General features: G+C 39.0%; 1 protein-coding gene across 3 annotated transcripts in view; it reads left to right on the top strand.

Annotated features, from left to right (window-relative positions):
* CEMIP2 (cell migration inducing hyaluronidase 2) overlaps positions 1–27618 on the top strand; it is a 74173-nt gene that overhangs the window by 38012 nt on the left and 8543 nt on the right. For 2 of the 3 annotated variants that reach the window (XM_080669265.1, XM_080669264.1), the window contains exons 11-21: positions 614–742; positions 3178–3266; positions 8766–8897; positions 10154–10189; positions 11011–11166; positions 13373–13550; positions 14937–15152; positions 18873–19081; positions 22717–22899; positions 25384–25603; positions 27105–27203. In XM_080669265.1, coding sequence (XP_080525391.1) covers positions 614–742; positions 3178–3266; positions 8766–8897; positions 10154–10189; positions 11011–11166; positions 13373–13550; positions 14937–15152; positions 18873–19081; positions 22717–22899; positions 25384–25603; positions 27105–27203 — 1647 coding nt within the window. Of the gene's footprint in view, positions 1–613; positions 743–3177; positions 3267–8765; positions 8898–10153; positions 10190–11010; positions 11167–13372; positions 13551–14936; positions 15153–18872; positions 19082–22716; positions 22900–23365; positions 23450–25383; positions 25604–27104; positions 27204–27618 lie in introns of those variants that run through there. The other variant, XM_080669266.1, reaches the window with a different exon arrangement.

Here is a 27618-nt window from a genome sequence, read left to right as displayed (position 1 = left end):
GGTAAGGTCAGGAATACTGAAATTGAATAGACAGGGTCCAGACTGAGACAGCATCCTGATTCATGCGTGTGGTGTGGTGTTTTTTTTTTTCTTGGCAAAAATTTGCCTCGGGATAGGAAGGGCATTGGAGTTGTTTGAAAGAAGTCAGTGAGCCCTGCATGTTGGCGGATAGTTGTTTAATAGGTATGACTCATCTATTGATCAGGTTTGAAGGTAAACAGAAAAACCCATATTTCTAAAAGGCTGTGCTGTCCTGGTCACATGGAAGGAAGGAAGGAAGGCTTGTTTGCTTCTAATTCTGCACAACTTTTTAAAGTAGATAATAATGGGAAACTTATTTTGAAAATAAATTTTGCTGTCAGCCAATTATTTCTATCTTTTGTCCAAACCTGCAAGCAAAATTAAATTTGCTTTTTTTTCCTCAAAGCATGATAGCACTGCTTTGAAGGTGCTAGGTGGGTGCACACCTTTTTATAGTCAATTCCTAACCTGAAACAATGAATAGTTCGTGTTATAAAGATTAAACTTGCCCCTGAAGTGCTTAGTTTATGAGGGTTTTCACAGAGTGGCTTTATAAAAGGAGCTTTTAATGATCTTACCCTTTTAATTATAGGATGCCGGAATATGGTATTTATTTCACAAGGAACCTACTGGGGAATCCAGTGGATTGCAGCTGTTAATGAAACCAGAACTTACTCCGTTGGGTGTATTTTATAACAACAGGGTCCATTCAAGTTTTAAGGTAGGTTCCTAAGTTTTAACAGTTAGTACGTATGATTTACTGGGTAAAGGATAGACTACAGTGGTTACAACTGAGAAATGTCCGTTTTAGATATACCTTGTCATCAGAGATTAAAAAAGCAGACTCCTAACTCTTCCATATGAAGGCTATCTATACAGTTTTCTGTGTATGCACACAGGAATATACCCTAACATACACATGCTTATGCAATCTGAAGAACACACAGGAATATATGCTAGCACGCACATGCTCATGCAGTCGGAAGTCATAATAATGAACTTGATTCATGAGTCCTCGTCCTCTTCCTCCCTCCTTCTTCCCAGGCTTTAATGTCATTACATGTGTCTAGGGATGCACACCTTCAGCGGTCGCCAACCAGTGGTCTGCGGACCAGTGGCCCATGAGGTCTGAAAGGTTGGCAACTGCTGCTTAGATAATGTGCTTCCAAGGATTAAAAAACGTGTTTTTTCTCTCAGTGCTGATGAAGTGTCCTGTGGGTATTTAATACGAATTACGTGAATAGTGAAGTACTGTTGAAGAATGTTTGACCTAATTTAACATGATACAGGTCGAGTAAAGTAAAGGCCATTTAGGAGCTCCAGTTTCCATGGTATTTGGCTCTCATCCCTCACCGGCTGGTGATAAATACATCTGGCTCATTTTGTGCTCACAGGCACTTTGATATTTTCGCTGTATGATATGGTGCCCAGATTCTTTATCCTGATGCAGTCCACATCACAGTTCAATGGATACTTTCCCTTTATAGTACTCAGAGGATCTTTTTTTTTTTTAATCTTTGTTGTTGAAAGTATTACATACTTTTTTCCCCCCTTGACCTCTTCTAGCCCACCCCCACCCTCCACCCCAGGCCTTCACCACCTTATTGTCTGTGCCTATGGGTTATGTGTGTGTGTATATATATATATTTCATTGGTTACTCTCTTCCCACCCACAGAGGTTCCTTTAAAAACCTGAGTGTGTTATAATTTGAAGAGCTTAGAATCACTTGATGAAGACTTGGGAGAGGAAAAAAACTTTACACAGAGTTATGATTTTTGTGAGCTGACTCGATTAACGATAATAATTTTTGGTGAAAGTAGCATTTCAAGGTGGAAGTCTGCGAAGTTTTCTGATTATAGGTGGTACCAAAAAACACCTCATTCCAATTAATTTTTTAACGTCATGTATCATGAGCCCATATAGTTTTCTAGTTTATTAATTATATCTACATAATTATATCTAACTAATGAGTGTATGATTAGGTTTTAATTTGTTAAATTTGGGACTGACTATCCCAAATCTAGTCCAGGTCAGTCACATCTATGTGACTGCCTACTGAGTATGATTTGGGTATTTCAGGGACACATAAATAAAATGTGATAAAAACTAAAGTCCTTACTTTCATCAGCAGACCCATTCCCATCTGTGTTTCTGTGAACGAAACCTCTAGCCACCTAACTGCCCAGGCTAAAAACACATGAACCTTAATTACTCCTTCCTCCTCCCCCTTGGACATTTTATTCATTACTAAATGGTGTCAATACTGCTTAGTAAAGAATTTGCACTCTATCCGTTTTCCCCTGGTACTGTTGCCAGAGTCTAGGTCATCTTTGTTTCTCCTCTGGGTCACTGGGTTACTGCCATCGTCTTCTACCGTATCTCTTACCTCCTTTCCTGGCTCTTTCCAGTCTTACCCGTCTTGCATTTGGGGTGTTCTTTCTTAAAATGCAGTTGATTATATTGCTTTTATCAAAAGTCCCATTGTCTTGACTCTTTGCGCCTCAACTCTGCATCATCTGGCATTTGTGTCTTTCTCCTTCTTCCTTACCTTTCCTCCCTCCATACATTTCCTGTCAGCCCATCTAAGATTTCTTTGTTGTTGTTGCTCTCGGATGTTAATCTATGCCCTCTGTCATCTTCAGACTTTTCGTATAAATTACTCCATTGAATACTTGCCTCTGGGTTCTTTAGCTGCTTCCCACCCACTCCCTGCTCTTCATCCTCAACTTATCCTTGGGCATGGTTAATTCCTCCCCATCCTTCACGTTCAGCTGCAGGACTCCACTTCCTTTCTTATGTGCTGCCAGACATTTCCATTATCATGTGCTTCTCATATTGGATTGTAATTGTTCTTAATTGCAAGTCTTGCTGCCAGTTTGTATCAATAGTTTTGTAGTTAATGTGTAATATAATGTTTGGTGCCTACCACAAGGTAGGCACTACGTAAATATTTGCAAATGACCAAATGAGTTCAATTATTAAAATATCCATGGAAGTAGCTATTTTCATGAGAACCTGTGCTTTGCTGCTTATTCCTTCCCGCTCTTTTTTGTCATTGATGCAGTAATCTAAACCCTACTTTTATGAATCATTATATACTACATAGCTATAACTTGGGATTCCTATTTATTTTGGTCCATTATTATATTTTCCAGGCTGGCTTATTTATTGACAAAGGTGTCAAAACAACCATTGCTAGCGCTGCTGACCCCCGGGAATACCTCTGTTTGGACAACAATGCAAGGTAGAGTTGTCACTGTAAATCGCCCTCAAGCTCATTTTGCCAAAGCAAACCTTTCTGAGTGAAGCCATTGTGTTCCTTTCTCCAGTAACACATTGAAAATGAAGTTCTCAAGATTGGTAGGAGGGTTTTGGAAAAATATTTATTCTGTTGTCCTCGGTCCTGTGGCTGGGCTTTTTAATGCTGTCCCCTTTTCACAGTTTTACGTTGATGTTAGAGTTGCAGAAAGAGCAAGAAAAAAAGAGAGATGTTGAAAAAATGGGTCCAAATTTGGCCTAAAGTAGAACATGATTCATTGAAATACAAGTTAAGCTTAAATGTTTTATTGTAATCCCCGAAAATCAAGGCATACAGAATTTATGGTCCGTGGTCGAAATAGAACATTGATTGAGTCTGTTTCAAAGGGAAAGGTCTCAAAGGTGATGATCAAGCTAGTTCTGGGTTAGTCATTTGTAGTCTCAGATTCACCTCATAGCTGGGCTCTACGTTATTCTCCTTTATAACCACAGAACGTGGTTGGGATATGGATCAGCCTTTCAACCAAGTTCTTTTACATGCTGTATACGAGAGCCAAAATAAATAAAATGTCTCCAATAGAAATACGGTTTTCTGACCTGGAGATTATTATGCTAAGCAAAATAAGCCCGTCAGAGAAAGACAAATACCATATGATCTCATTTATATGTGGAATCCGATGAACAAAATAAACTGATGAATAAAATAGAGCCAAAGGCATGGATACATGGAGCAGACTGACAGGTTAGAGGGGAGAGTGAGGGGGGACGAGATAAAAGAAAGGGAAAACGTAGCCAAAGAACATGTATGCATAGCCGAGTGGTGAAGGCCAGGGGAGGGGTGGCAGGGATGGGTGGAGGTGGACAGTGTGGGGGGAGACGGGGAGATATCTGTAATAGTGTCAACAATAAAAATAAACACCTTCTCCAGCTTTCTGGAAAAGATGGCAACATAAAGTCATATTCAGTAGGAACTGTGTCAATGTTATTTTTTATACTTCAAGTTGATTGACCAACTTAAGACGTTGAAAGTGTGCTAGGGTCTGTTGCTAGACACTTAAGAAAAGGACGAAAGGCTTATTATTAGAAGCCACACTGTAGGTCAGAGGGGAAGCAGAGGTCAATGAGGCAATTTAGGTGTGAGGCAGGATGCTTGTGACACAGTGATAAGGCATGAGTGAGGTCAGGAGAAACCTGGGGAAAGTATACTTAGTAAAATTACTCATCGTTTCTTAAAGGTCAAGTTGAGCCTGAAGTATTTTGAAACAATGATTAGCATTTGAGAAGCTGCAAAACTGAGGGCATTATTCAATTAAACATAAGGTACTGATTGATACCTTATAGCTGAACAAGATGTGAAACTGAAGACTAGAAGAAACAAACTGAAGATGAAAAAGGAGCCCTGCTGGCGTAGCTGGGTGGTTGAGTGTCCACCTATGAACTGGGAGGTCACTGTTTGATTCCCGGTTCGATTCCCAGTTGGGGCACATGCCTGGGTTTTGGGCTTAATCCCCAGTGTGGGGTGTGCAGGAGGCAGCCGATCAATGATTCTCTCTCATCATAGATGTTTGTATCTTCCTCTCCTGCTCCCTTACTCTCTGAAATCAATAAACATACATTAAAAAAAGAAAAAGGAGCAAAGAGATGATGACAAATTATGAAACAAGAAGGGAATATTGCTCAGCTGGTGTGACTCAGTGGTTGAATGTTGACCTATGAAGCAGGAGGTCAAGGTTTGATTCCTGATTAGAGCACAGGCCTGGGTTGTGGGCTTAATCCCCAGTAGGGGGTGTGTAGGAGGCAGCCAATCAATGTTTCTATCTCTCTCTCCCTCTCTGAAATAAATAAAAATATATTTTAAAAAAAGAGAGAGAGGGAATATTATTTGACAAAACAAAGAAATCTTTGCTAGGTGGTCACTGCTACTTTTTTAGTTTGAAAGAGTTTATTATAACTGGTATGTGTTCATTGCTATTTTAGTATTAATAGAAAAATCCTAAAAAATTGACTCCCTTCCCTGCCTTAAAAAAATCTGTGTGTGGGGATGAATGGATGGACGTGGAAATATATTTTAGAATTCATTGATATTTTAATAAGACTCGACAATAAAACAATCTATTCTTAATAGTCCAAGAAGTTTTTTATAGGGTATGTGTATATGATATTATGATAATGGTACTTTTTTCTCTGTTGTCTATTAGTTCTCTTACCAGTTTTTAAATGCATACTTTTTTTTCTTTATTTTTATTGTTGACACTATTACAGATGTCCCCGTTCCTCCCCGTCCTTTTGCCCGCCTCCACCCAGCCCCTGTCCCCGCTTCCCTCTGGCTGTTACCACACTGTTGCCTGTGTCTATTGGTTTGCATACATCTTAGTAAGGAATTAGACTCCATTTGAAAGTTGTTATGGAAAACAATTGATTACAGAAGAGTGTAACAAGACATTTGGCAGCTGGTGTATGCATTTAATTTTGTTTAAGCTAATGTAAAGAATATGCCCAAATGCATTCATGAAGTCCAGACATGAGTAAAAATGATAAAACTCTAATGCAAGTGAGTAATAAGCCAGCCAGTGAATTAGACGTCGGGCCCATGGAATCCAGAAAATATTCAGTCTGTTCATCACAGGGGAAGTTGACTCAATAGTTAATCAGATGAGCCTTTCCTTATGTTTTCAAAATGTGAAATTACAGGAATCTAAAGATGGGAAATTTTAACTCAAGAAAATTCTTGGTTTGAGATTGGGAAATTTCATCGAAAAGTGTAATAGCATGAGAGCCAACAAGTACATTTAAAGCAGAGGACAATGAAGGGAGAAGGTTGGGAAGGGTGCTGAAAGTTCATAAATGAGGATGATGAGAAATTGGGAAAGCTGACCATTTTTTTGCACACCAAGTTGGGTAGAGGATGAAAAGAAAGGGTTTCCAAGGAAATGGTCAACAATTGATTTATATAGATAGGAATTTCAGAAAAAATGAGATGGCTGCAGCCGAGAATCAGATGTTTTATTGGTACTTTATTTTTGGCTTTCTTTTTAGAACATTGCGTAGTTTTCTTTCCACAACTCTTCCATCTGCTTGACATTATATAATGACTACAACGCTGTTTGGCAGCAACTACAATGCCAGAAGAGTGGGTGATGGCTCCGAGTCAGATTTTTTACCCCTTAGGTTAGAGCTGTTTAGTGTAAGGGGTCATATACATAATCTAAGGTGGATATAATGCTTTCCAGGCTGGTCTTTCTATCGTCCATTCTCTACAATCCTTACTCCAAGTAGCAGCTAGTGACCAGTTTTAAAAAAAAAAAGCAATCTGGTCATATCACTTTCCTGATTGCATGTTTCTGATGACACTTTTCATCACATCTATCTATATATGTTTCTATCTACTTACTTTATTGAGGTGTGGTTAACGTGTACAAAGTTGTGCATATTTAATGTATGTAACTTGCTGAGTTTGGGCATAAGTACACTCCCATGAAATCATTACCACCATCAAGGCCATAAACCTATCTGTTATCTCCCAAAATTTCTTCTTGCCACCTTTATTATTATTATTGTATCCTTTTTAAAAAATATATATTTTTGTTGATTTCAGAGAGGAAGGGAGAGGGAGAGAGAGATAGAAACATCAATGATGAGAGAGAATCATTCATCAGCTGCCTCTTGCACGACTCCTACTGGGAGGTAGAGCCCACAACCCGGGCTTGTGCTCTTGTCCGGGATCCTTCAGACCTCAGGCCAACACTCTATCCATTGAGCCAAACCAGCTAGGACTGTTATTATTATTTCTTTAATTTAAAAATATTTTTTGTAATAACAATACTGACCATAATATATACTCTCAGCAAATTTTATGGGATACAATATAGTATTTTTAGCTATAAGCACTATTCTGTTTGGTAAATCTCTAGAGTTTATCTATCTTGCATAACTAAAACTTTGTACCCTTTGACCATCACCTCCCTATTTCCTCCTCACCCCGTCTCTGGCAACCACCATTCTACTCTCTGCTTTTCCAGTTGCATTTAGAATGAAGAACTGCATCCTTGCCTGGTGCATGCCCACCTTTACGTCCTCTCCCCCTTGCTTCTCACTCTCCAGCCAAAGTGTTAGTTCCCTAAACATGCCAAGCTCACTCGTGCCTAAGGGCTTTTGTACTTACTCTTCTCTATGCATAGCTCTTCTCCCATCATACACATTTAGTGAGCACCTACTGTGTGCCAGCAACTGTTAGTAGCGTTTGTACAAATGATGTTTCTTGATCGTATGAAAAGCTCAACTTGCTAAATTGGTTTTGAAAAGCTGTTTCATGCTCTGCTGTCTGTCCTCCTACCCCCTCCTTGCAGCTTTGTAAAATTTAGAAATGATTTTCTAAAAAATAGGTGACCTTATGGTGTTATTTATTTGAGTTGTTACAGAGGACTAGAGGCCCGGTGCATGAATTTGTGCACCAGTGCGGTCCCTCAGCCTGGCCTGAGGGATCAGGCCAAAACCGGCTCTCTGACATCCCCTGAGGGGTCCTGGATTGCGAGAGGACGCAGGCCAGGCTGAGGGACCCCACCAGTGCACATTTGGGGTGGGGAGGGACACAGGAGGTTGGCCAGCTGGTGAGGGACCATGAGAGGGCTCCAGGGCATGTCTGGCCCATCTCACTTAGTCCCAATCTGCCGGACCACAGCAGCAAGCTAATCTACCTGTCGGAGCGTCTGCCCCCTGGTGGTCAGTGCACATCATAGCAAGCGGTTGAGCATCCTTAGCATATCATTAGCATATTACACTTTGATTGGTTGAACGGACAACTGGACGACTGGACACTTAGCATATTAGGCTTTTATTATATAGGATAGTTTTGACACCATTTTTTTTTTTACCTTTTCATTAAGGTCTTGATAAGTGTTTTAGAAGGGAGAAAAAGCAAAGTTAAATTTTAGTCTTTATAATTAATAAGTCAGTTAAATACAATGTATTTTAAATTTAGGCCTTTTTAAGATATTAAACCCAGTTTTATCTTTATATCTAAGATATAGCACCAACATACAACTAAAATAATAGTTTTAAGTTCAAATATATGTATGTTAAAATATATGAATAATTTATTCAGTAAGTTTATATTAGTATTATGGAGCTTAAGAACTCATGAAAACTTGCACGTTTTCCTGATCCAAGGTTTGTTTGTTTTGTTTCGTTTTTTAATGGTTTTAGTGTTTATAATGTTCTGCAATAGCTAGTCCATAATATGTTGATTTAAAAAAATAAGAAGATATGAAAGCAATTTTCATTTACATAAACATATATAAATAAATGTAATTATTTTTCCCAGTATTTGAAATACATGTATTTAAGTTGTATCTTAAGAGATTTTTGTTTTTTTTTTTTACTTCTTTGGTTTTGGTCAAATTTAAATCTTTTTGACACTTAAGTGTACAGTTGTAAATAGCTGATAGCCATTACCTTTTTTAAAAAGTCCTTTTTCTTCAATCCCAAGGTTTCGGCCTCATCAGGATGGTGACCCTGAAAAGCCACGCGTTGCTGCTTTAATTGACAGGCTCATTGCTTTTAAAAATAATGACCATGGAGCTTGGGTCAGAGGGGGAGACATTGTCGTCCAGAATTCAGCGTGGGTATTTGCTACAAAGTTTTATCTGGTGGCACTGGTGTATTTATTTTTTAAGACTATTTTGAAAAACCCAGTAGACTGAAAATACAGTGATAGTTTCTGGAATCATATTATTGTTACTAAGAGACAGGACAAGCTCCGAGGAAGTTTGCTAGCATTAACAGACTGCAAATGTTTGGAATAATCTCATTCGGCTGCTTTTATTGGACCTGAACTTGTCTGGTGACATGAACGTTTTCTGATGAGATTGAACAGAAACCGGGAATTTAACTTTATATAACAAGCAGAGCCTATGTCAGAGAGCTAAATAAAGATTTTGAAACCAGCTGGATTTTATTCCTTCCTCTTGGAAATTCCAGGTTTTTTGATGCTCTCTTACTGCCATTCAAAACAAAAGTTGTAAATTTCACCTTAGTAAGTGTGTTGACTTATGTCTTAACATGACTTGAGGCAGTAAGCATCTCACTTTTTTCCATTTGTATAATTTTGGAAGTCTGATGTATATTGACCTAAGATTTTGTGTTCAAGAGTCTAGAAAAACATTGTTTTCTGGCTGGCAGTGACATTAGCTTCTTGGCATTTTATCATCTCTGCCTGTTATCATGCAAAAAATGATATTATATTAAATCTGTAAAATAGCTTGGGTATTAATGTTGAAAAGTTTAGAAGAGATTACCATGATATAATTGTTTTTAAAAGTAATTATAAAAATAACAGTTCCAGGTAATACTTATATGCTCCTTGCTATGTGCCAACCATTGTTCTATCAGGGGTGGGGGATGGCCCATGAAGTCATTTGGTCTGGCCCTGCCAAGGTATTAGGGCTGTTAATTAAATGTTTGCCCAAATATAGCAGGCTCATTTTTAAGTTGATAATTTTGTATGGCCCGTGAATGATCTTATAAATATACAAATGGCCCTTGGGAGAAAACAGGTTTCTCAGCCCTGTATCTAAATGGTTGAAATTAATTAGTATGTGTAATGCTCTTAAGTGTCCTATGAGGAAGGTTGTTAATTATTTTTTTAACATATAGTTGAGAAAACTGAGGGAGAGTCCAGTTGAGTAATATGCCCAAGATCACACAGTTAGTCATTGGCAAAGCTGAGATTTGAACCAGGTGCCTTCACTGTGGAGTCTGTGCTTTTAGTTATTGGGAAGTGAAACTTATTTTTGTGGTCTGGAAGAATAAACATTGGAACCTCTTCTTACATGATGTGGTAAATTCAAGTCTTACGTTATCTCTGTTTTCTTACAGATTTGCAGATAATGGAATAGGACTAACCTTTGCCAGGTTTGTAATGACTTTTAAAAATTCTCCTCTGATTAATTAATTAATTACTTCTGATTATTTTAAAGCTGTAGGTAAAGTAACCCTTGATTTTTAAAATTTATTTAATTTTTTATGGATAACACACCATAATGTTATACATTTGTTATCATTAAAATAAATTAGTCACCTGCTTCCTGTTACCACTTGAGGGTCAAAAATACATTTTTAATGATCAATTGAATTCATGCCAAAGTAGTAGGTTAATATAGCTGGAATTCCTAAGAAGGGTAGACTTATGTGGGTTTTTTTTGTTTAGAAGAAAACACTTGAGCATTACATTAAAGATCTTAAAAATTATGGGAATAAAAAGGAAGGGAGTAAAAGTTGGGAGCACATGAAATATTTTCTTTCTTCGAAGTTGGTCAAATTTCTCAGTGGTCTTTAAGAACTGGACTTTTGTGTTAAATATTATTCTCCAGGTCAGTTACTCTCACTGCCATCTTAAACATTAGATTCTAATTGTTGTATTCAGGGCAAGTTTATTCTCTCTGTTCACAGTACTGTTGCTTGAGAATAAAATAATCAGTTGTTGCTGCTAAATTAAATTTCACTTATTTCAACCTAATTTGAAAACCACTCATTTACAATGCAGTTAATTTGTATTTATTTATAAGAGGTATGTTCACAGTTTAGAGGTACTTTCTGGTGATTCAGTATGTATTAGTAAAAGCTACTGGCTGCTTTGAAAAATTTTAGCTGTTTGAGTTATACCTTGCCTTTATTCGAGGGTCAATATGCATTTTCTGGAACTGTGTGGTTAATGGTTATTTTCATTTTAACAGTGATGGAAGCTTTCCAAGTGATGAAGGTTCTAGCCAGGAGGTATCTGAATCTCTCTTTGTTGGAGAAAGTAGGAATTATGGCTTTCAGGGTGGTCAGAACAAGTATGTAGGCATGGGAGGAATAGACCAGAAGCCTCGGACATTACCCAGGAATAGGTAAGCATTGCTTTGGCAGTGGAGAGTTAAATTGAAACAATAAATGAAAACCTAATCCTTCTGGAAGTTTCTGTAATAATTCTGCATGATTGGTTCCCACTCTGATATTTTCCCCAACTTATTATTATTATAACTGTTATTTTATTATCATTTAGTATTTGTGTATTACACTCTAAAATTCTGGAGCATTAATAATAATTCTGGATTTCACGAATAATTTTATAATGAAGGAACCTATCTTTTTTTTTTTCTTTCATTCCTTATTAAAGGCTTTATATAAGCTGGTGATTTTTTTTTCCCCTTTTTTTCTTGAGCCACAGAAAGTTGCCAAACCGTAAACTATGACATTAGGTCAGTTTTCCCTCAAATTGTGATGTTGGTTTTTAGAAATAGCCACTGGCAAAAGGAAATTACCTATTTCCTAGGAAATAGAGAGTCCTAGGAAATAAGGGCTGATAGATGCCAAAGCTGACTCCAAACCTCACCAGGGCTGCATAATTAAGTGTTTCAGATGTCGAAGGGGGGCCGGGGGTAGACTTTTGGCATGCTTTCTGTCAAAATAATCGGAGTCATTAAAAAAGCACTCAGCACTAGAAAGATTCTTCAGGGCTTTTAGGGAACTGTGAACCAATGAATCCATCCTCCGTTCTGAGACACAGTTCATAGTTGTCCTCATCTTCCTGGTGAGAAAAGGCGCTGGAGAAAAACTAGTGTCAGGCTTTGGGGAGCCCCCGTTCCCTTAGTTACATACACATCCCATGTGGACATTGGCTGGGGTGGGTCGGGGGCATGGGGGCGGGCGGGGGTTGGTGGAAGGGCTTTACCAGCAGAGGATGACCTGTGCTTGGCCCCTCTCCCCTTGTGCTCGTCGTTGGAGAAATACTTCACTTACTGCCACGCTCTGGGTAGAACTCCTGTGAATAAGACCCATGGAAGCTACTAGGAAAGGAAATTCATGGAATTTTAATAGCTCACATTTATTAAATGCTTATGATGTTTCAGGCCCTCTTCTGGATACTTTATTATTCACTTAACCCTCACAGAGCCCAATGGGATAGGCATTGTTATCATCCCACTTCATAAATAACTTAATAAAAGTAGCTGAGGTGGGATTTCAGCCCTGTTACTTGGGCTTCAGTGCTGTGCTTTTCACATTTAGGCTACCGCTGCCTCTTTCAAGTGTAGATAAAAGAAAGAAGAGCTGTATTGGCTGGGGTGTGGGCTGCAGTATGATGGCAGCCGCGTCAATTCCATTCTTTTTATTTTACATGTTGGCCTCCAGTTTTATTTCAAAATGCTTATTGCTTCCTTGCTAAGGAAGATTCTCCAGAACAGATTCCTCATTGGTCAATGGATCCAGTTTTTATTTTACTGTGTGTGTACAACCTTTTCTAGGGAAGAGAACCATTTGGGGATATAGCCTTAGAGATACATGCAGATGCATAGACTTTTAGTAAGGCCCTTTGATGTTGTTGCTAGCGTATATCGTAAAACACTGCCAAGTTGTAATCTAATTCGTTGCTATAGAAATCCTCTGCAATGCCATCAAAGAATTTAATAGTGGAGAAAACTAAGGGATACAGAATATTATGGGTTTTATACATTAATTATGGTTAATAATATATGATTAAGGAGTTTGTGTTTGAACAGAAAGGAGGACAATGAATAAAACCAATTTCTCAATCTAGCTAGCCTTTTTGACATCAAAAGCCTTCAGGAATTATACTTCCATACTTTTAGGTATATCATTTCACCTTATTACTGTCATTTAGAGGCTTGAGAGGAGGTTCTCTCTGTTTAAGCACAGATTCATTTTTGTTCTCACATTAGAGATTTTGGAACCAAAACTAAAGTATATAAGTTACCGGATAAAAGGCCTTAACTGGTGGACTCAAGGAAGCAAAAGTCACCTCTTCAGAGAGGCCTCCATTCTCTCTAAAATAGCTTCTCTCCTACCCAACTTAACGTATTACTCTGTGTTGTCTCCATAGCACTTATCTGAAATTATCCTTTGTTTGCCTTTTTGCCTTTCCCACTACTGTGTACATTTCAGGTGATCAGGTATCTTGTCGTGGTTACCACTGGATTCTAGAATTGTGTTTTGTGTATACAGAATAGTCACCTGTCTTTATAAAACAAGTAGTCAGTGAAGTGCTGCTCAGGGGACGGGTCCATGTGCATTAAACAAACTCTTGTTTTTCAACAGGACATTCCCAATTAGAGGCTTTCAGATTTATGATGGGCCCATTCATCTCACCAGGTGCACTTTCAAAAAATATGTGCCAACTCCAGATAGGTATACCAGTGCTATTGGCTTCCTCATGAAGAATTCCTGGCAGATAACCCCCAGAAATAACCTCTCCCTTGTGAAGTTTGGTCCACATGTGAGTATGTTCTTTTGGGTCCTATACAGTTACTGTGGTGGGAGGAGGAGGGGTAGCACATCCCCAAAGACAAAGACAGAAACAAAGGATTCATACCAAGTCTTTATGACTGGGGGCAGAAATACATGCAAAAGAAAGTTTTAAAATTTGTTATTCTTTCCGTCCCGTTGAGTTCAAGGTGAGAAGTCCCAGGTGATCCGGGGTATTTTTTAATATTCAAGTGATATCTTGGAAAGGAAAATAACCTTAAGTTGATGGCAGGGATTGTAGCATTTCATAAGAACAAGAAGGACATGGTTTGGGGAAATTCAGTGTAATGATCCAAGAAGAGATTTGGGGTCTGCCTGGAATTGTACTTGTCTGGGGTCTACAGCTGGGGACTACAGGAGAAACGTGGGGAAAGAAGAGGAATACTGGGTGGTGTGAAACAAATTGTTTTATCCAGAGGCTTTCCTAGTGCTTGGCTCCTTGCCCCTGTGCCTGTTGTTGGGAAATATTGAATGTCATTCTGTGCTAGGCTCAGTGTAGGACTCCTGTAAGACCATGGGAGCTACTGGGAAAGGCACTTCACGGAATTTTAATAGCTGACATTTATTAAATGCTTAGGACATAGCAGACCCTGTTCTAAATACTTTATTATTCGCACTAAGAAAATACTTAGACTGTGTTTTAATTGGGAACTAGGAGAAGACATATTGAACAGGTAACTAAAGCACTTGAAGAAAAATAAAATGATTAACTAGCTTTGAAGTTAGAACTTAGATTTATATTTAATTAAGATATAATTTATATACAGAAAAATAAACATATCTTAAGTGTAACATTTATAATTTTTTAAAAAATCTTTATTGTTGACAGTATTACAGATATTCTTTCTCCCACCCCCCCCTTGCTCCCACCACCCGCTTCCTGCCCCACCCCAGGCCTTTACCACTCTAATGTCTGTGTTCATGGGCAATGTATATATGCATATAAGTTCTTTGGTTAATCTCTTTCCACCCCCTAAAGTTTATAATTTTTAACAAATGTGTATGACTGCTTAATTCCCTTTCCCACAGTTCTAATTTCTCTTATTGCAGATTAGTTTTGTCTGGTAAGCAGGTAATAGTTTTAACTGGAAGAATAGTTTTAACATCGAAGATGAAGTTTAACATTTGCTACTTGAACTCCACAAGGCTTTGGAAAAATTTTCCCCCCAGGCATATCATAACTAATGGACATCTTTGATTGACTGGGTGCCTTGATGGACAACTATGAACTGTCACTCAGGACTGTTTTAATCTCCAAGCAGTTGGAATGGATATGCAGTAGGATCCTTGCAGGGGGTGCTGACTAAGACGGCAGGAGCCCTCATTTTGTGATGTCCTTGTTTTTCACCACCCTCAGGTCTCTCTGAATGTCTTCTTCGGAAAGCCTGGCCCCTGGTTTGAAGATTGTGAGCTGGATGGTGACAAGAACTCCATTTTCCACGACATTGATGGCTCTGTGACAGGATACAAGGATGCTTACGTGGGAAGAATTGACAACTACCTGATCCGCCATCCTAGCTGTGTGAACGTTACCAAATGGAACGCGGTGATCTGCAGTGGGAGCTATGCCCAGGTAGGCCAGGATGCGTTAGGATGCCTCCTTCCTCGCCAGCTCCTGACATCACTGCTTCTGTGAGGAGTGCTCTTCAGCTTTTCAGCGTGATTGACACTCTCCAAAGCATGATTTTCTCTAGAAACAAAAAGGCGAAAGAGCCAGCTGGTGTTGCTCAGTGGTTGAGCGTCAACCTATGAACCAGGAGGTCATGGTTCGATTCCCAGTCAGGGCACATGCCCAGGTTGCCGGCTCGGTCCCCAGAAGGGGCGTGCAGGAGGCAGGATCAATGATTCTCATCGTATGTTTCTATCTCTCTCTCCCTCTCCCTCTCCCTTTCTCTCTGAAATCAATAAAAATATATATTTTTTAAAAAGTGAAAGAAAAAAATTCAGTAGGAACCATGGGCTCGTAGAATTTTATTTCAAGCTCCCCCACTTCAAACCAACGTGGAAATACTATGAGTCCAACAGGGGTGAGGTGATTTGCCTTTGGTTAAATATGGTTGGGATGTAGCTGGGGTGAGAACCTATCTTTTCCGAGGCTTAGGCCAGGTTTTCTGCCATGCTGCAGCTCTGCCCCAGAGAGGGAGCTTTACTTCCATTCAGGGTTATTATCACTGCTAAGTATGGGAATCTGACTTGTGGGGCAAGAAGATCAGTATCACATGGAAAGTGAGATGTTTCCAGAGACAGAGCTAGGAATTGGAAATGAGTGGACAAGGAGACATTCAAGGAAATTCTTTGAGTTATATTACGATATAATATTTATGAAAATAGGAAAGGGATGATATAGACCGTGAAACACTTCGTTGGAAACATTAACCTAGTGTGCATGTGTTAACTGGGTGCCCAGTAGAAGAGGATGGATTAATTTGGGAGGTAGTACGTTAACAGCACAGATACTTGAGCCAGACTGCCTGGATTTGAATCCTGGCTTCATTTTTCCTTAAATATGAATTGAGCAATTTAATAACCACTCTGTTCCTTTGCACAATGAGGGTAATGCTGGTGAGAAGATAGAATGCATGGATATATGTAAAGCATTTAGCCAATGGCTTGGCACATGGTATAGTGTTTGCTGCAATGAGTATTATTTGAGGAGCAGAACTCTATGTTGCGACAATTCGTTTAATAGTGATATTTGGGTAGATAGAGAGGTTGCAGATGGGGGTATCAGTTGCCCAGAATTTTGAAGGAAGCAGTTTTATAACACTAGACGGTTGAGGGAGAGAAAAGATAAAGGAAAAGGAGAATTAAGAGCATAGGCAGGAGAATTAGGGAAGAGCGAGGGATCTTCCAGGGGGAATTGGGCTCTGATAGTCCCAAAGCAGGAAAGAAGCCTGCCTGTTGGTTTGCTGCTAAATGCTCTTATTTATAGGGAGGGTTCTTCTTGGGGAAGGACCAGCCTGTGATGAAGGCCCTTCCTGAGCTCTGGCTACTCTGCCTGTCAAGGGTGTGTTCATGGGTTCCTGCACTTCAACTTCTTGAGGCTATTGTGGTTTCTACCACTAAAACCTGGAATGGGAGCTTCTTGGAGCAGAATTTTTCATTGCTCTTCTGATTTTGAATCATGACTGCTAAAGAATGCTATGACTCTTAAGTTAAAAAAAACAACACACTTTACAAAGATTTTTATCGATAGATAAGACACAAGGACTTAAGGATAAAGACTGGAGAGATTTTTCTGGTTTATTTTAATGTAATATTAGCTTCATTGTTGTGGGCTTTCTTATTCCCATTCATTTTAGTCATAATCATCCCCTAAAATTAAGTTGACTCATCAATACCCAGGAAGCGATAGAAATTCTAGAATTAAAATAAAACTAAAAAAGATTTTAGTCCTTTGTAGCTGCAGTTTTAAATTTCTTGCGAGCCATGTGTATGCAAGGTTACATTTGTGTGTCTGTCTTAAAATGGGGTGTGCTCACTAATGAAAACTTTGTATTTTAAAATTATTATAAATGGGTCTATAAGCTCTTTGGTTTATGATGTAGTTGAGACTTGAACCTGATCCTTCTGTCTTACAAACCAGGGTAGTAATTCTATTTTATTTGGAGATGAAGAAAGAAACAAGTCATCTGATACTTCCCAGGAGGCTCTGGGATGATAGGACTACAGGTTAGAAATTTTCTCCTGAGAATTTGGAATTTGAGCTGGGAGCTCAGATCTGCAGCCATTTGTTGTTGTTACTGAGCTGATGGATAATACTATGTGTTTATAGGCAAAAGATAGAAGCACCTGGACCTCAAGGCAAAACAAACGTTATTTAGCTATTTGTAAATTGATGTTAATTGATTATCTGCTCTTTGCTGACCCAAGGGGTAAAGGTGCTTAGGACGAAAGATGGTAACATAAGGAGAATTGAGGTTACATGTGCTACCTCAAATCCTTGTTGGATTTGGAGGAAGGCAGGATATATATATGTATTTATATAACCTAACATTTATATAACCTATTCTATGTAAACTATATTTAATTATATATAATATAAACATTTTAGTTATATATAACAAATTTATTTAAATAAATAACATGGACAATATATTAAATATATTGAAGACACTAGTCTCAAAATATATATTTCCTATCTCTTTATTCTAAACTTTTAAGTGGTATTAGTAGAGAAGAGGACTATATTGAAGTAGTCAAACATAAATGAGAGTTTAGAAGATTTACTGTTTCAAAAGATGTGTAATTGAGGAATCAGTTATGGACAAAACTGTAGGAATGACCAAAAGAGAAAAACAGAGAGAAGTATTGTGGATTAAATACAATATTCTGCAGATGTTTTAATACTTCTGAGGAAATCTGTTACAGGATACTCATTTGTTTTTTGGGTTTTTTTTTGTTTCTTTTTTTAAGAGGGAGAGGGAGAGAGAAGAGAAGAGAAGAGAGAGAGAGAGAGAGAGAGAGAGAGAGAGAGAGAGAGAGATCATGTGAAAGTGGAACATCTATCGGCTGCTTCCTGAATGTCCCCTACCGGGAATCGAGACCAAAACCCGGACATGTGCCCTGATCAGGGATGAAGCAGGCAACCTCTTGGTGCACAGGACAATTGCCCAATCAACTGAGCCACACTGGCCAGAGCAATACTCATTTGTTTTAGGAAATTGTTCTGAGGTTTGTTTTGAGGGAAGGCTTTGTTTTGGCACAGCAAGGAGCTCATGCCACTGGAACAAATTCAGGACTTTCAAATTTGTCTCGGTTTAATATGTTTTTCCAGTTTTTGCAGAGTACTTTATAACCCTTTTTCCTTTGAAAAATGACTTCTTGGGCTCATGTAGGTCATGGAAAATTGCAAGCCCAAACTCTAAGGTATTTACATTTTCCCCTCTCTTGCGTTCGAGGAAAGTCTCTCGGATTTGAGTAGAGGGTATCCATTTTCACATTAATTTACTAATTTCTTATATGTGCATTCTTCAGATTGAGAGATTTTTTTGGATAGGCTGCATAAACCACAAAGGTTTTATATTCTGATGAATAAGCTGGCCCGTTGTGGTGGAAGAGATGATGACGGTCTTGGCTAGCAGAAGGCATGGTCTGCTTTTACCATTCCAGTTTAAGCAAGCTTCATTGTATGTGTGGCTTAGGATGAATTTGGCTGCTCCTCATTCAGTCTGGCACAGATCACAGAATCTCTCTCTTGAAACTAGAGACACTTGGCTTTGTGCTGGAAATGCTTGTTTGGCTCTCTAAGTGTTCATGCTCTTCCCCATGATTCTTCATTTATTTTTTGAAGGTCTATGTGCAGACATGGAGCACTCAGAACCTGACAATGACCATCACACGAGATGAGTATCCATCCTACCCGATGGTGCTTCGGGGCATTAATCAGAAGGCTGCCTTCCCCCAGTACCAGCCAGTGATCATGCTGGAGAAGGGCTACACCATCCACTGGAACGGGCCAGCGCCGAAGACTGTATTCCTATACCTCATAAATTTCAACAAGTATGTTCCCAATACTGTTATTTCACATAGCTGAGCAAGTAGGAATCTAGTGGAGAAAAATAATAACACACCACCTTTGTAGCAAGTAAGGATGCCGATTTCTTGTACTACATTTCTCTTATGGGGAGACTATGTGTATATCTATATATTTAAATATATTTTATTGATTTTTACAGAGAGGAAGGGAGAGGGATAGAGAGTTAGAAACATCAATGAGAGAGAAACATTGATCAGCTGCCTCCTGCACACCTCCTACTGGGGATGTGCCCACAACCAAGGTACATGCCCTTGACCGGAATCGAACCTGGGACCTTTCAGTCTGCAGGCCAGCACTCTCTCCACTGAGCCAAACGGGTTAGGGCAGGCTGTATATTTTATGTGGATGGAATCAGAAGATTACACAAATTGAATCCTTCTGAAAGCATTTCTGTTTCTCTGTGGTCAGGGTATTGTGTGCAGAAAGCCATTTAACAATAGGGTCTCGTATTGTCTGCTGAATACTTTAATTTCCCTTAGTTGGGATGGGAAGAAGTTCTATGTGTTGTTCCAATTGAGCACCGAGTTACCTAGGAAAGAAAAAGGTTTTTGAGGCCAACGTTAGATTTGACGGAAGAGAGAGGTGTGGTTGATTAGTAATGTCTGCTATGGTAAGAGGTGGAAGAGTAGTGGCATGAATGCCAGGTATTTGCCACTCCTGCCTGATTTCTATCGCTTCTTGATTTCCCAGTTGTCTGTCCTAATAATACTATTTACAGTCGAAGGCTCTATTTGTACATTAATTTATTCAAGCGTTTACTGTGTACCAGAAGATGATGAGGGAGAAAAGTACTTGCCCTCCAGGAGCTCACAGTATACAGGTAGAAAAAAACTCAAGAAAATCAATAAACCGATACTGTTTTGTTTTGTTTTTTAAATATATTTTATTGATATTTTACAGAGAGGAAGGGAGAGGGATAGAGAGCTAGAAACATCGATGAGAGAGAAACATCGATCAGCTGCCTCCTGCACACCTCCCACTGGGGATGTGCCCTCAACCAAGGTACATGCCCTTGACCGGAATCGAACCTGGGACCCTTGAGTCCGCAGGCCGACACTCTATCCACCTAGCCAAACCGGATTCGGCCCGATACTGTTTTTAAGTGGACAAAGAATAGAGCACCTAATTCTAGCCTTGGGGGGTTGGGCCTGGCTGTGCTGAGAAAGCGATACTAAACGATCTGTCTTGTTACAAAGGCAACAGAATTGGAGAAGGGCTAGTTTGTTCGGGGACCGATGGGTGCAGTGCCATGGGAGCGTAGGGTGTGACAGGAGGTGAAACCAGGAAGGAGTGATTGGCCTGGTAGGACAGAGTTAAATCAGTCTAGACATGTGTGGTGGTTAACCAGTGGGACTCCATGAAACTGTTCAGATATGTACCTGAAAAACTGAAATGGCTTATTCACCTGACTGGTCATAAAGTGCTGACTTTTCTGAGCACTCTTAAAACACACAGCTGAAATGAAGAGGTGGACCTAGGACATGCAGTTCTAAGTAGGTCACTTCCAAGGACTGGTGAACCTGGTGGATGCTCTTATTCTGAGCTGTGAGGTTTCTGGCACAAGCTCCACACAGAACCATTCCTGTTTTCCCTGTGACACTTGTTGCTACTTCTCTATGTCCTTGCTGGAGAGTTGCACCTCTACCTATTGAGTCAACCAAGCCCAAAGTCCCAGGACTCATCCCTATCTCTTCCTTTCCCCTTATTTCTTCATCTCGTCAGTGACCAAACCCCATCAGTTCTGTCTTTAATGCCGTTGATATCACTCCATTTTTTTCTGCCTCCGCTCTTTGTGGTTGAGTTTAGGCCATTATCATCTCTTGTCTGGGTCCTACTGGGTCTCCCCACCTCCACTCCGTAGTCCACATTGTGTCCAGGGTGAGGTTTCTGAAAGCCAGTCTGGTATTATCACTCCCGTCAGTGAGCTGCAGAACAGTCAAAAAAACAAATGAGGTTGGAGAGGACTTACAAGAAATATAAAAACTTATATCTGGCAGGTTATGAATTTTAGGCGAGATACTACAATCAAATGCTGTGTATAGGGTTCTGGTCAGTGTCATGCGTAACTTTTAAACAAATACCAAGTGAAAACGTTATAAAGTGAAAAAAAGGCCGAACCCAGAAGTTACAAAAATCCACATGGGCTTGGAGCTCAGTCAGACTTTCCTTGTTTAATTAGCTGAACGTTTGCAAAAATTACATCATGGACAAGAGGAAGAGATGGACCATCTTATTTTCCAAATTTAATAAATTATAGAGAGGTCATAGATTTTGTCACTTTAAAAGTTATAAAGGCTAGACTTATTCATTAAACAAAATATGGAAAATACAGAAAAACATAAAGAAAATTGAAATAACCTATAATTTTCTTACACAGGGTGAGGCATTATAAACAATTATAGTGTCTCTCTCCACCCTCAAGTATTTTCTGAGCATATAGAGATATCAAAATTTAACTACTGCCTTTCCCCATAGATATTTAGGTTGTTTTTCTCCTGCCCACTCCCCCTTTGCTATTATAAATATACCACAGAGAACATGTTTTAATGCATTTTGGTCTGCATTTCTAATTATTCTTTAGTGGTTTTAGTGGGTGAAACCTTTGTGAACAATTTTAAGGCCCTGTTACTTACTGTTTAAAAATTCTTTTAAATGATTGAAAAGTTCTGGAAATGGGTAGTGGTGATGGTTGCACAACTTTTGAATATACTTAATGCCACTGAACTGTAGAGTTAAAATAGCTAAAATGGTAAATTTTATATGGTGCATATTTTACCACAATTAGAAAATCCCCCCCCCAAAGCAAATAATAAAAAATATTAATTTTATGTCTAACGATTCTTAGGTAAGAAAAAAACATAGTGGCAATTTGGTCATATACATCAAAGGTTTAAAAATATACATACTTTTGCCCTGACTGATGTGGATCAGTTGGTTGGAACATTATCCTGTGAACTGAAGGGTTGTGGGTTCGATTTCCAGTCAGGGCACATGCCCAGGTTTGGGTTCAGTCCCTGGTTGGGATGCATGTGGGAGGCAGCTGATTGATGTTTCTCTCTCTCTTCCTCTCTCTCTAAAGTCAATAAAAACATATCCTCGAGTGAGGATTTAAAAAAAAAAAAAGAAATACACATACTTTTATATTCAGAAATTTTATCACTAAGTACTTACCCTAATGTAGTAATAAAAGATAAAAATGTATTTATGGACAAAAAAATTCTTTGGAAAGATTTTACTAGTGTGTACTTCTACTGTCTGGCTAGTGGTGTTTCATCCAGCTTGCTACATGTCCAACCATCTCAATTTTATTATTCACTCGCAGTGTCAAAGTCCATCTTATCCAACTTCTGTTCATATTCCTATAAGTCCTGTCAAAACCAAGAAGTTTCTATAAGCCATGTGATTGTTGTAAAAATATTGATAAGAGAAATTGGGGAAACATTTAAAGGTCAGGGCTCAGGACTTCCATCATTAGTGGCTCAATGCACAGCAGAAATTTAAGGAGGAGAAAATCATGGCTAGTGTTTACATATGCTGTAATGCCCCAAATATATTGGCTCAAATGTGAATTCATGTTTTAATTTTCTTTTCTTGATAGGAATGACTGGATTCAAGTTGGCCTCTGCTATCCATCAAACACAATTTTTCAGATTACTTTTGGCTTTTTACAGCGGCATAATGGCTCATTATCCAAAATGGAAGATTATGAGCCTGTGAATTCACTGGAAGAATTGCAGAGGAAGCAGTCTGAGAGGAAATTCTATTTTGACTCCGGCACGGGGTAATTCAGTGCGACCAGCAAATGAGAATTATTGCTGTTTTTCTTTAATGGAGAAATTACTGGTTCTTCAGCCTAACTAAGAATAGACTATGATGTGATGGCTCTCTAGACAAGCAGCTGATGTGGGTAATTCTCTGCTCATCGCTATTAGAGGCTTAGAGAACTAGAATGACTCATAATTATAGTTGGGCAGTAGGAATTGAGTGAAGATGTTTGTTGTATACCTATTAAGGCAATTTAGAAAGAGAAATTATCCTTGTCAATAAAGAACCAGTAGGCCCAATAGAAACTTAAACTAATTTCTTTCCTATAACAACTCTTTTTAGATGATTATTTGCATATGATATAGTTCATATTTCAGTGAAAGCTCATTTTTCTCTTCCTTAAAGCGCTCTCTCTCAAGTTGACCTTGAGTTTTTAAAAATCACTGTGTAACCGTGGCATATTTGCTTTCAACTTTCTCTAGGCTGCATCTTTCCACTTTTTAATTCTAATCCTGTTCACCTGGGGTCCTGTTGGCTTTGTCTGCTCTTATCCAGTTACAGTCTCTCAGCCTTTGGGTGATGGTAGGCTCGATCTCCTGTACTCTTCCAGCAACTAGCATGCTCCTTAGCCATTCCTTAAGCTGATATTGCTCCTACGCCATTGTCTAGGCACCTTAGTAAAGACACTAATGTAAATAAGATGCATTTCTTCTGTGAATGCATAGTCCATTGAAGGATGTGGGCATGTAAAGCAGGTGATTGGAGAGTGAAGAAATTAAGTGCTAAAAGCCCTATTGTGGGATATTCAGTGTGCCTTTTGAGGTGACCCAAAAGTTCAGCCTAAGGTAACCAGTGACATCCCAAGAGCGTGACACTGGGACAGACTCTTGAATGAGTAGGAGGAGACGAAAAAGAGATGGGTGAAGAACAATGTGGATGGATGCATGGAGGCATGGAAGAATGTGGCATGGCATGTTTGGGGGAAGACAAAGGTTCAAACTGGGATGAGGATGGCAAGTTTGATTTGGGGGAACAAGGTTGGGGGTTCAGGCAAGTGCCTTGTTAGCCTTTGAATGAGATGCAACTTATTTGCCCTCCAGGGCCCCTCCAGCAGTCAGTGTGGTCAGCTTAAATCTTTTTTTTTTTTTTATCATAGTTGTCTTTGATTTTCAATTTCTAATTAGACTTAACCTTCTTGGGCTTTTACTCTATACATGACAGTACGTCCACATTCCCAGTTGACTTTTCACAAAAATAAACAGAACAACCAAATTTGTAAGGACATTCTGGTGATCACAAATTAATGATTAAATGTGTAAAAAGATGGGAAATGTGTCATCATCTGGGTATTTCTAAAATCCCTCGGTCTTTGGGATTTTAATTTTTTAAATTACATTTATTTTGATGATTTTGATTGTCAGAAGGTCCATGCTAACTAGGCTTGTATCATTCCTTACATATATAGGCTAAAATTACTGGATGTTGGGACAATGGCTGATTTTTACCTCATAATTGCTACTTGACCTCATATTAAAATGTGAATTTTTTACTTCAGTAATTGATTACATTTGATCAAGCCTTTAGAACATTGACTTCCTTTGCTCTAGAACCGTGGTCGGCAAACTGCAGCTCGCAAGCCACATGCAGCTCTTTGGCCCCTTGAGTGTGGCTCTTCCACAAAATACCACGGCCTGGGCGAGTCTATTTTGAAGAAGTGGCGTTAGAAGACGTTTAAGTTTAAAAAATTTGGCTCTCAAAAGAAATTTCAATCATTGTACTGTTGATATTTGGCTCTGTTGACTAATGAGTTTGCCGACCACTGCTCTAGAAGGACTAGGTTTGCTGACAGATGTTGGACTGCTGCCTAGAAGTTACTTTTCCATTCATCTTGGCAGTAGGAGGATAATTCAGAGTCTGTGGACTGCTCATTTCATTTGATTTTGGCCAAAGTACAGACAGAAGGACCTCAGGCCCATCTGCTCTTAGTAAATGTCGCAGGAATTGATTTGAAACCATTGCTTTTTGAATTAACTTGAAGCCAAACGAAACACAGTTGCTGTTCTTATTCAAATTTTGTGCCATAAACCAAAATGATTTATAAACCAAAAAAAAAAGAAAATAAAAACATGCTGATTTATCAAATTCTAAACTCAATGCAAGTATAAAGTTTTCCAAGGAATTCTTGAGCCAAGCCAAATTCCATCCTCCCAAATCACCTGTTGAACTTAATTCAAACCAGAAATCAACTTTCATATCTCCTACAATGATTGAATCAGGCTATCAAAATATTTTCTGAAGGAGTATTGAATTTGACTTAGGGGCTTAGGAGGATAGAAAGGAAAGAGAAACAACTTTATTAGTTTTATAATGTAGTTTTCTTTTAGGGAGAATTTACCTTATTAGAGGAATATACCTTTCGGCCATGAGTTAATTTGAGGAATTTTTGTAAGTTTTCTGGAGGCAGTTTAACACCCAATGGATTGCTTTCTGTTTTGTACAGGTTGCTGTTTTTGTATCTGAAAGCCCAAGGCCGCAGGGATGGCCACAGTTACTGTTCATCTCAGGGATGCGAAAGAGTCAGGATCCAGGCGGCAACAGACTCAAAAGATACCAGTAACTGCATGGCCAAAGCATATCCCCAGTATTACAGGCAGCCGTCAGCCCTCAAGCGGATGCCAGCCATGCTCACGAAACCCTGTCAAGGCTGCGGGACCCGCCAGGTAAAGGAGTGGGCTGTGGCCTGAAAAAAGGTTGGAAGGTTCTTTGTAGTAGGCGCATTTTTGGGGGAAACATCTATACTGCCAATTTGTAAATGTTGCATGGTTTCTCCTGAACTTTGGCCCATTATAGAATGTGATGCTCATAAGAAGCAACCTTGTCAAAATTATAACAAAGATACCTTCCTTCTCTGATACATCAGTTTACCCTGTGTGACTGGATTTATTGGCTGTCATCTTTTCTTTCTCACATGTAATTCTGCTGCTCTGTTGTTTCTGGGTTTACATGTCAGGGATGTAGAAAATTCTTTGTTTTATTGGCAGTGTGAAATTTCTCTTCTGAAAATGTAACTCCTGGAAATTGTTTTCTTTTTTAAGGTGGAGAGCCCCCCCACTTCATCTTGAAGCAAATGCTATTTATTTACCTGTAATTAAAAGGAAAAGCTGGCTTTAGTTAGTTAGAAGTGAAATACTTCTCCTGAAATATTTTTAATTAGGGATCTTGAAAAAGCATTGCAATGAAAGGAAACCCAAAAATCAGGCACAGTGTTCCTTCCGAAGGAAGTCAGATCAATTCCAAGTACAAAAGAGGTGTAGCATTCATTAATAGTTAATCTTTATATAAACAAATATGGGTTAAAGGAAATGGTTCTCAAGTTGCGGACCCCTAACCAGCAGCAACAGAAGCACCAGGGGACTTGTGAGAAATTGGAATTCCTGGGCCCAATTCCAGTCCTGCTCAACCAGAAATTCCGGGGGTGGGACCCGGCAGTCTGGGTGTTAACAAGCCCAGCAGGGGATTCTGATATGTGTCCACATTTCATTGGGCTAGAGAATTTTTTTAAAAGCAAGAATTGCCACAGAAATATACATACTGCATTTAGACCTGATAATGCACAAGATTACTAAAGGTTTTCAAACTTCTCTTCTATACTCTCCTCAGTCCTGGGGTGACTTGAGTGCCAATTCAGAATACTGGTCTGAAAAGAATCTTTAAAAAGATTTGTGACTGTTTGCATAAAGTGTTTACAAAGATGTAAATACAAAACACTTTTATTTAGTCATTTGTAGAATTTATTTTATTAACAAGATCACAATTATTTGAAACTGTTATTGTTCCAGAAAACAAGGAACAAAACCTTCTCATATTAAGCATGTATCAAAAGCTAGAATTACAGGTTAGAAATAGGTATAAAAGTTCAGGAAAAAAATAGTTTGCCCTGGCTGATGTGGCTCAGTTGATTGAGTGTCGTCCCTACACCAAAAGGTTGCTGGTTGGATTCCCACTCAGGGCACGTGCCCAGGTTGTGGTCTCGATTCCCGGGGTGTACAGGAAGCAGCTGATTGATACTGTCACTCACATTGATATTTCTCTCCTCCCTTTCTCTCTCTCTCAAAATCATTTAAAACAAAACAACTAATTTGTTATAATTGAGTTTATTTTGAGGCATCCTTTTGGAGGCAGATGCAATTGACATAAATATGGCACTTTTCCCCTGTTTAGGTGGTGTTTACTAGTGATCCTCATAAAAGCTACCTCCCCGTGCAATTCCAGTCACCCAGTAAAGTGGAGACTCAGCGCGGAGACCTGTCTGTCATCTCTGTAAGTACCACCTGGCGTGTCCACTACTTCAGCTTCTCACTTTCATGTTTCACCCCGGTGACATCAGTTATTTTTGGCAACAGTCATTCGTTTGTGATCACATTTTGGTTATTGGTGGCAAGCGATACAATGGAGGTATACATATCTCCTAAACATTTATGTTTTTAGGTAAATATATTAAAAAAATTTTTGTCTGTTTATCGATAACTTTTAGGTAAATGTTAAACTGTTCACATTACTCTTCATTCATTAATAGTGTTACAGGCGACCCAGATTTCATTTTTATAAGAGAAAAGGCATCTTGGGTTAAAAAATAATTGCCACAGGCAATCAAAATGTAGAAAACTGTGTTTAACCTTGGTTTTTGAAACTTAAAAGGAACTTTCAAGTTGTTTGTTTAACATGTGAGCAATGA

The sequence above is a fragment of the Plecotus auritus genome, assembly GCF_963455305.1.
Source record: "Plecotus auritus genome assembly, chromosome: 5".
NCBI classification, from domain to species: Eukaryota; Metazoa; Chordata; class Mammalia; order Chiroptera; family Vespertilionidae; genus Plecotus; species Plecotus auritus.
The sequence above is the reverse complement of the archived record's forward strand: the minus strand, read 5'-3'. Positions and strand labels throughout refer to the sequence as shown.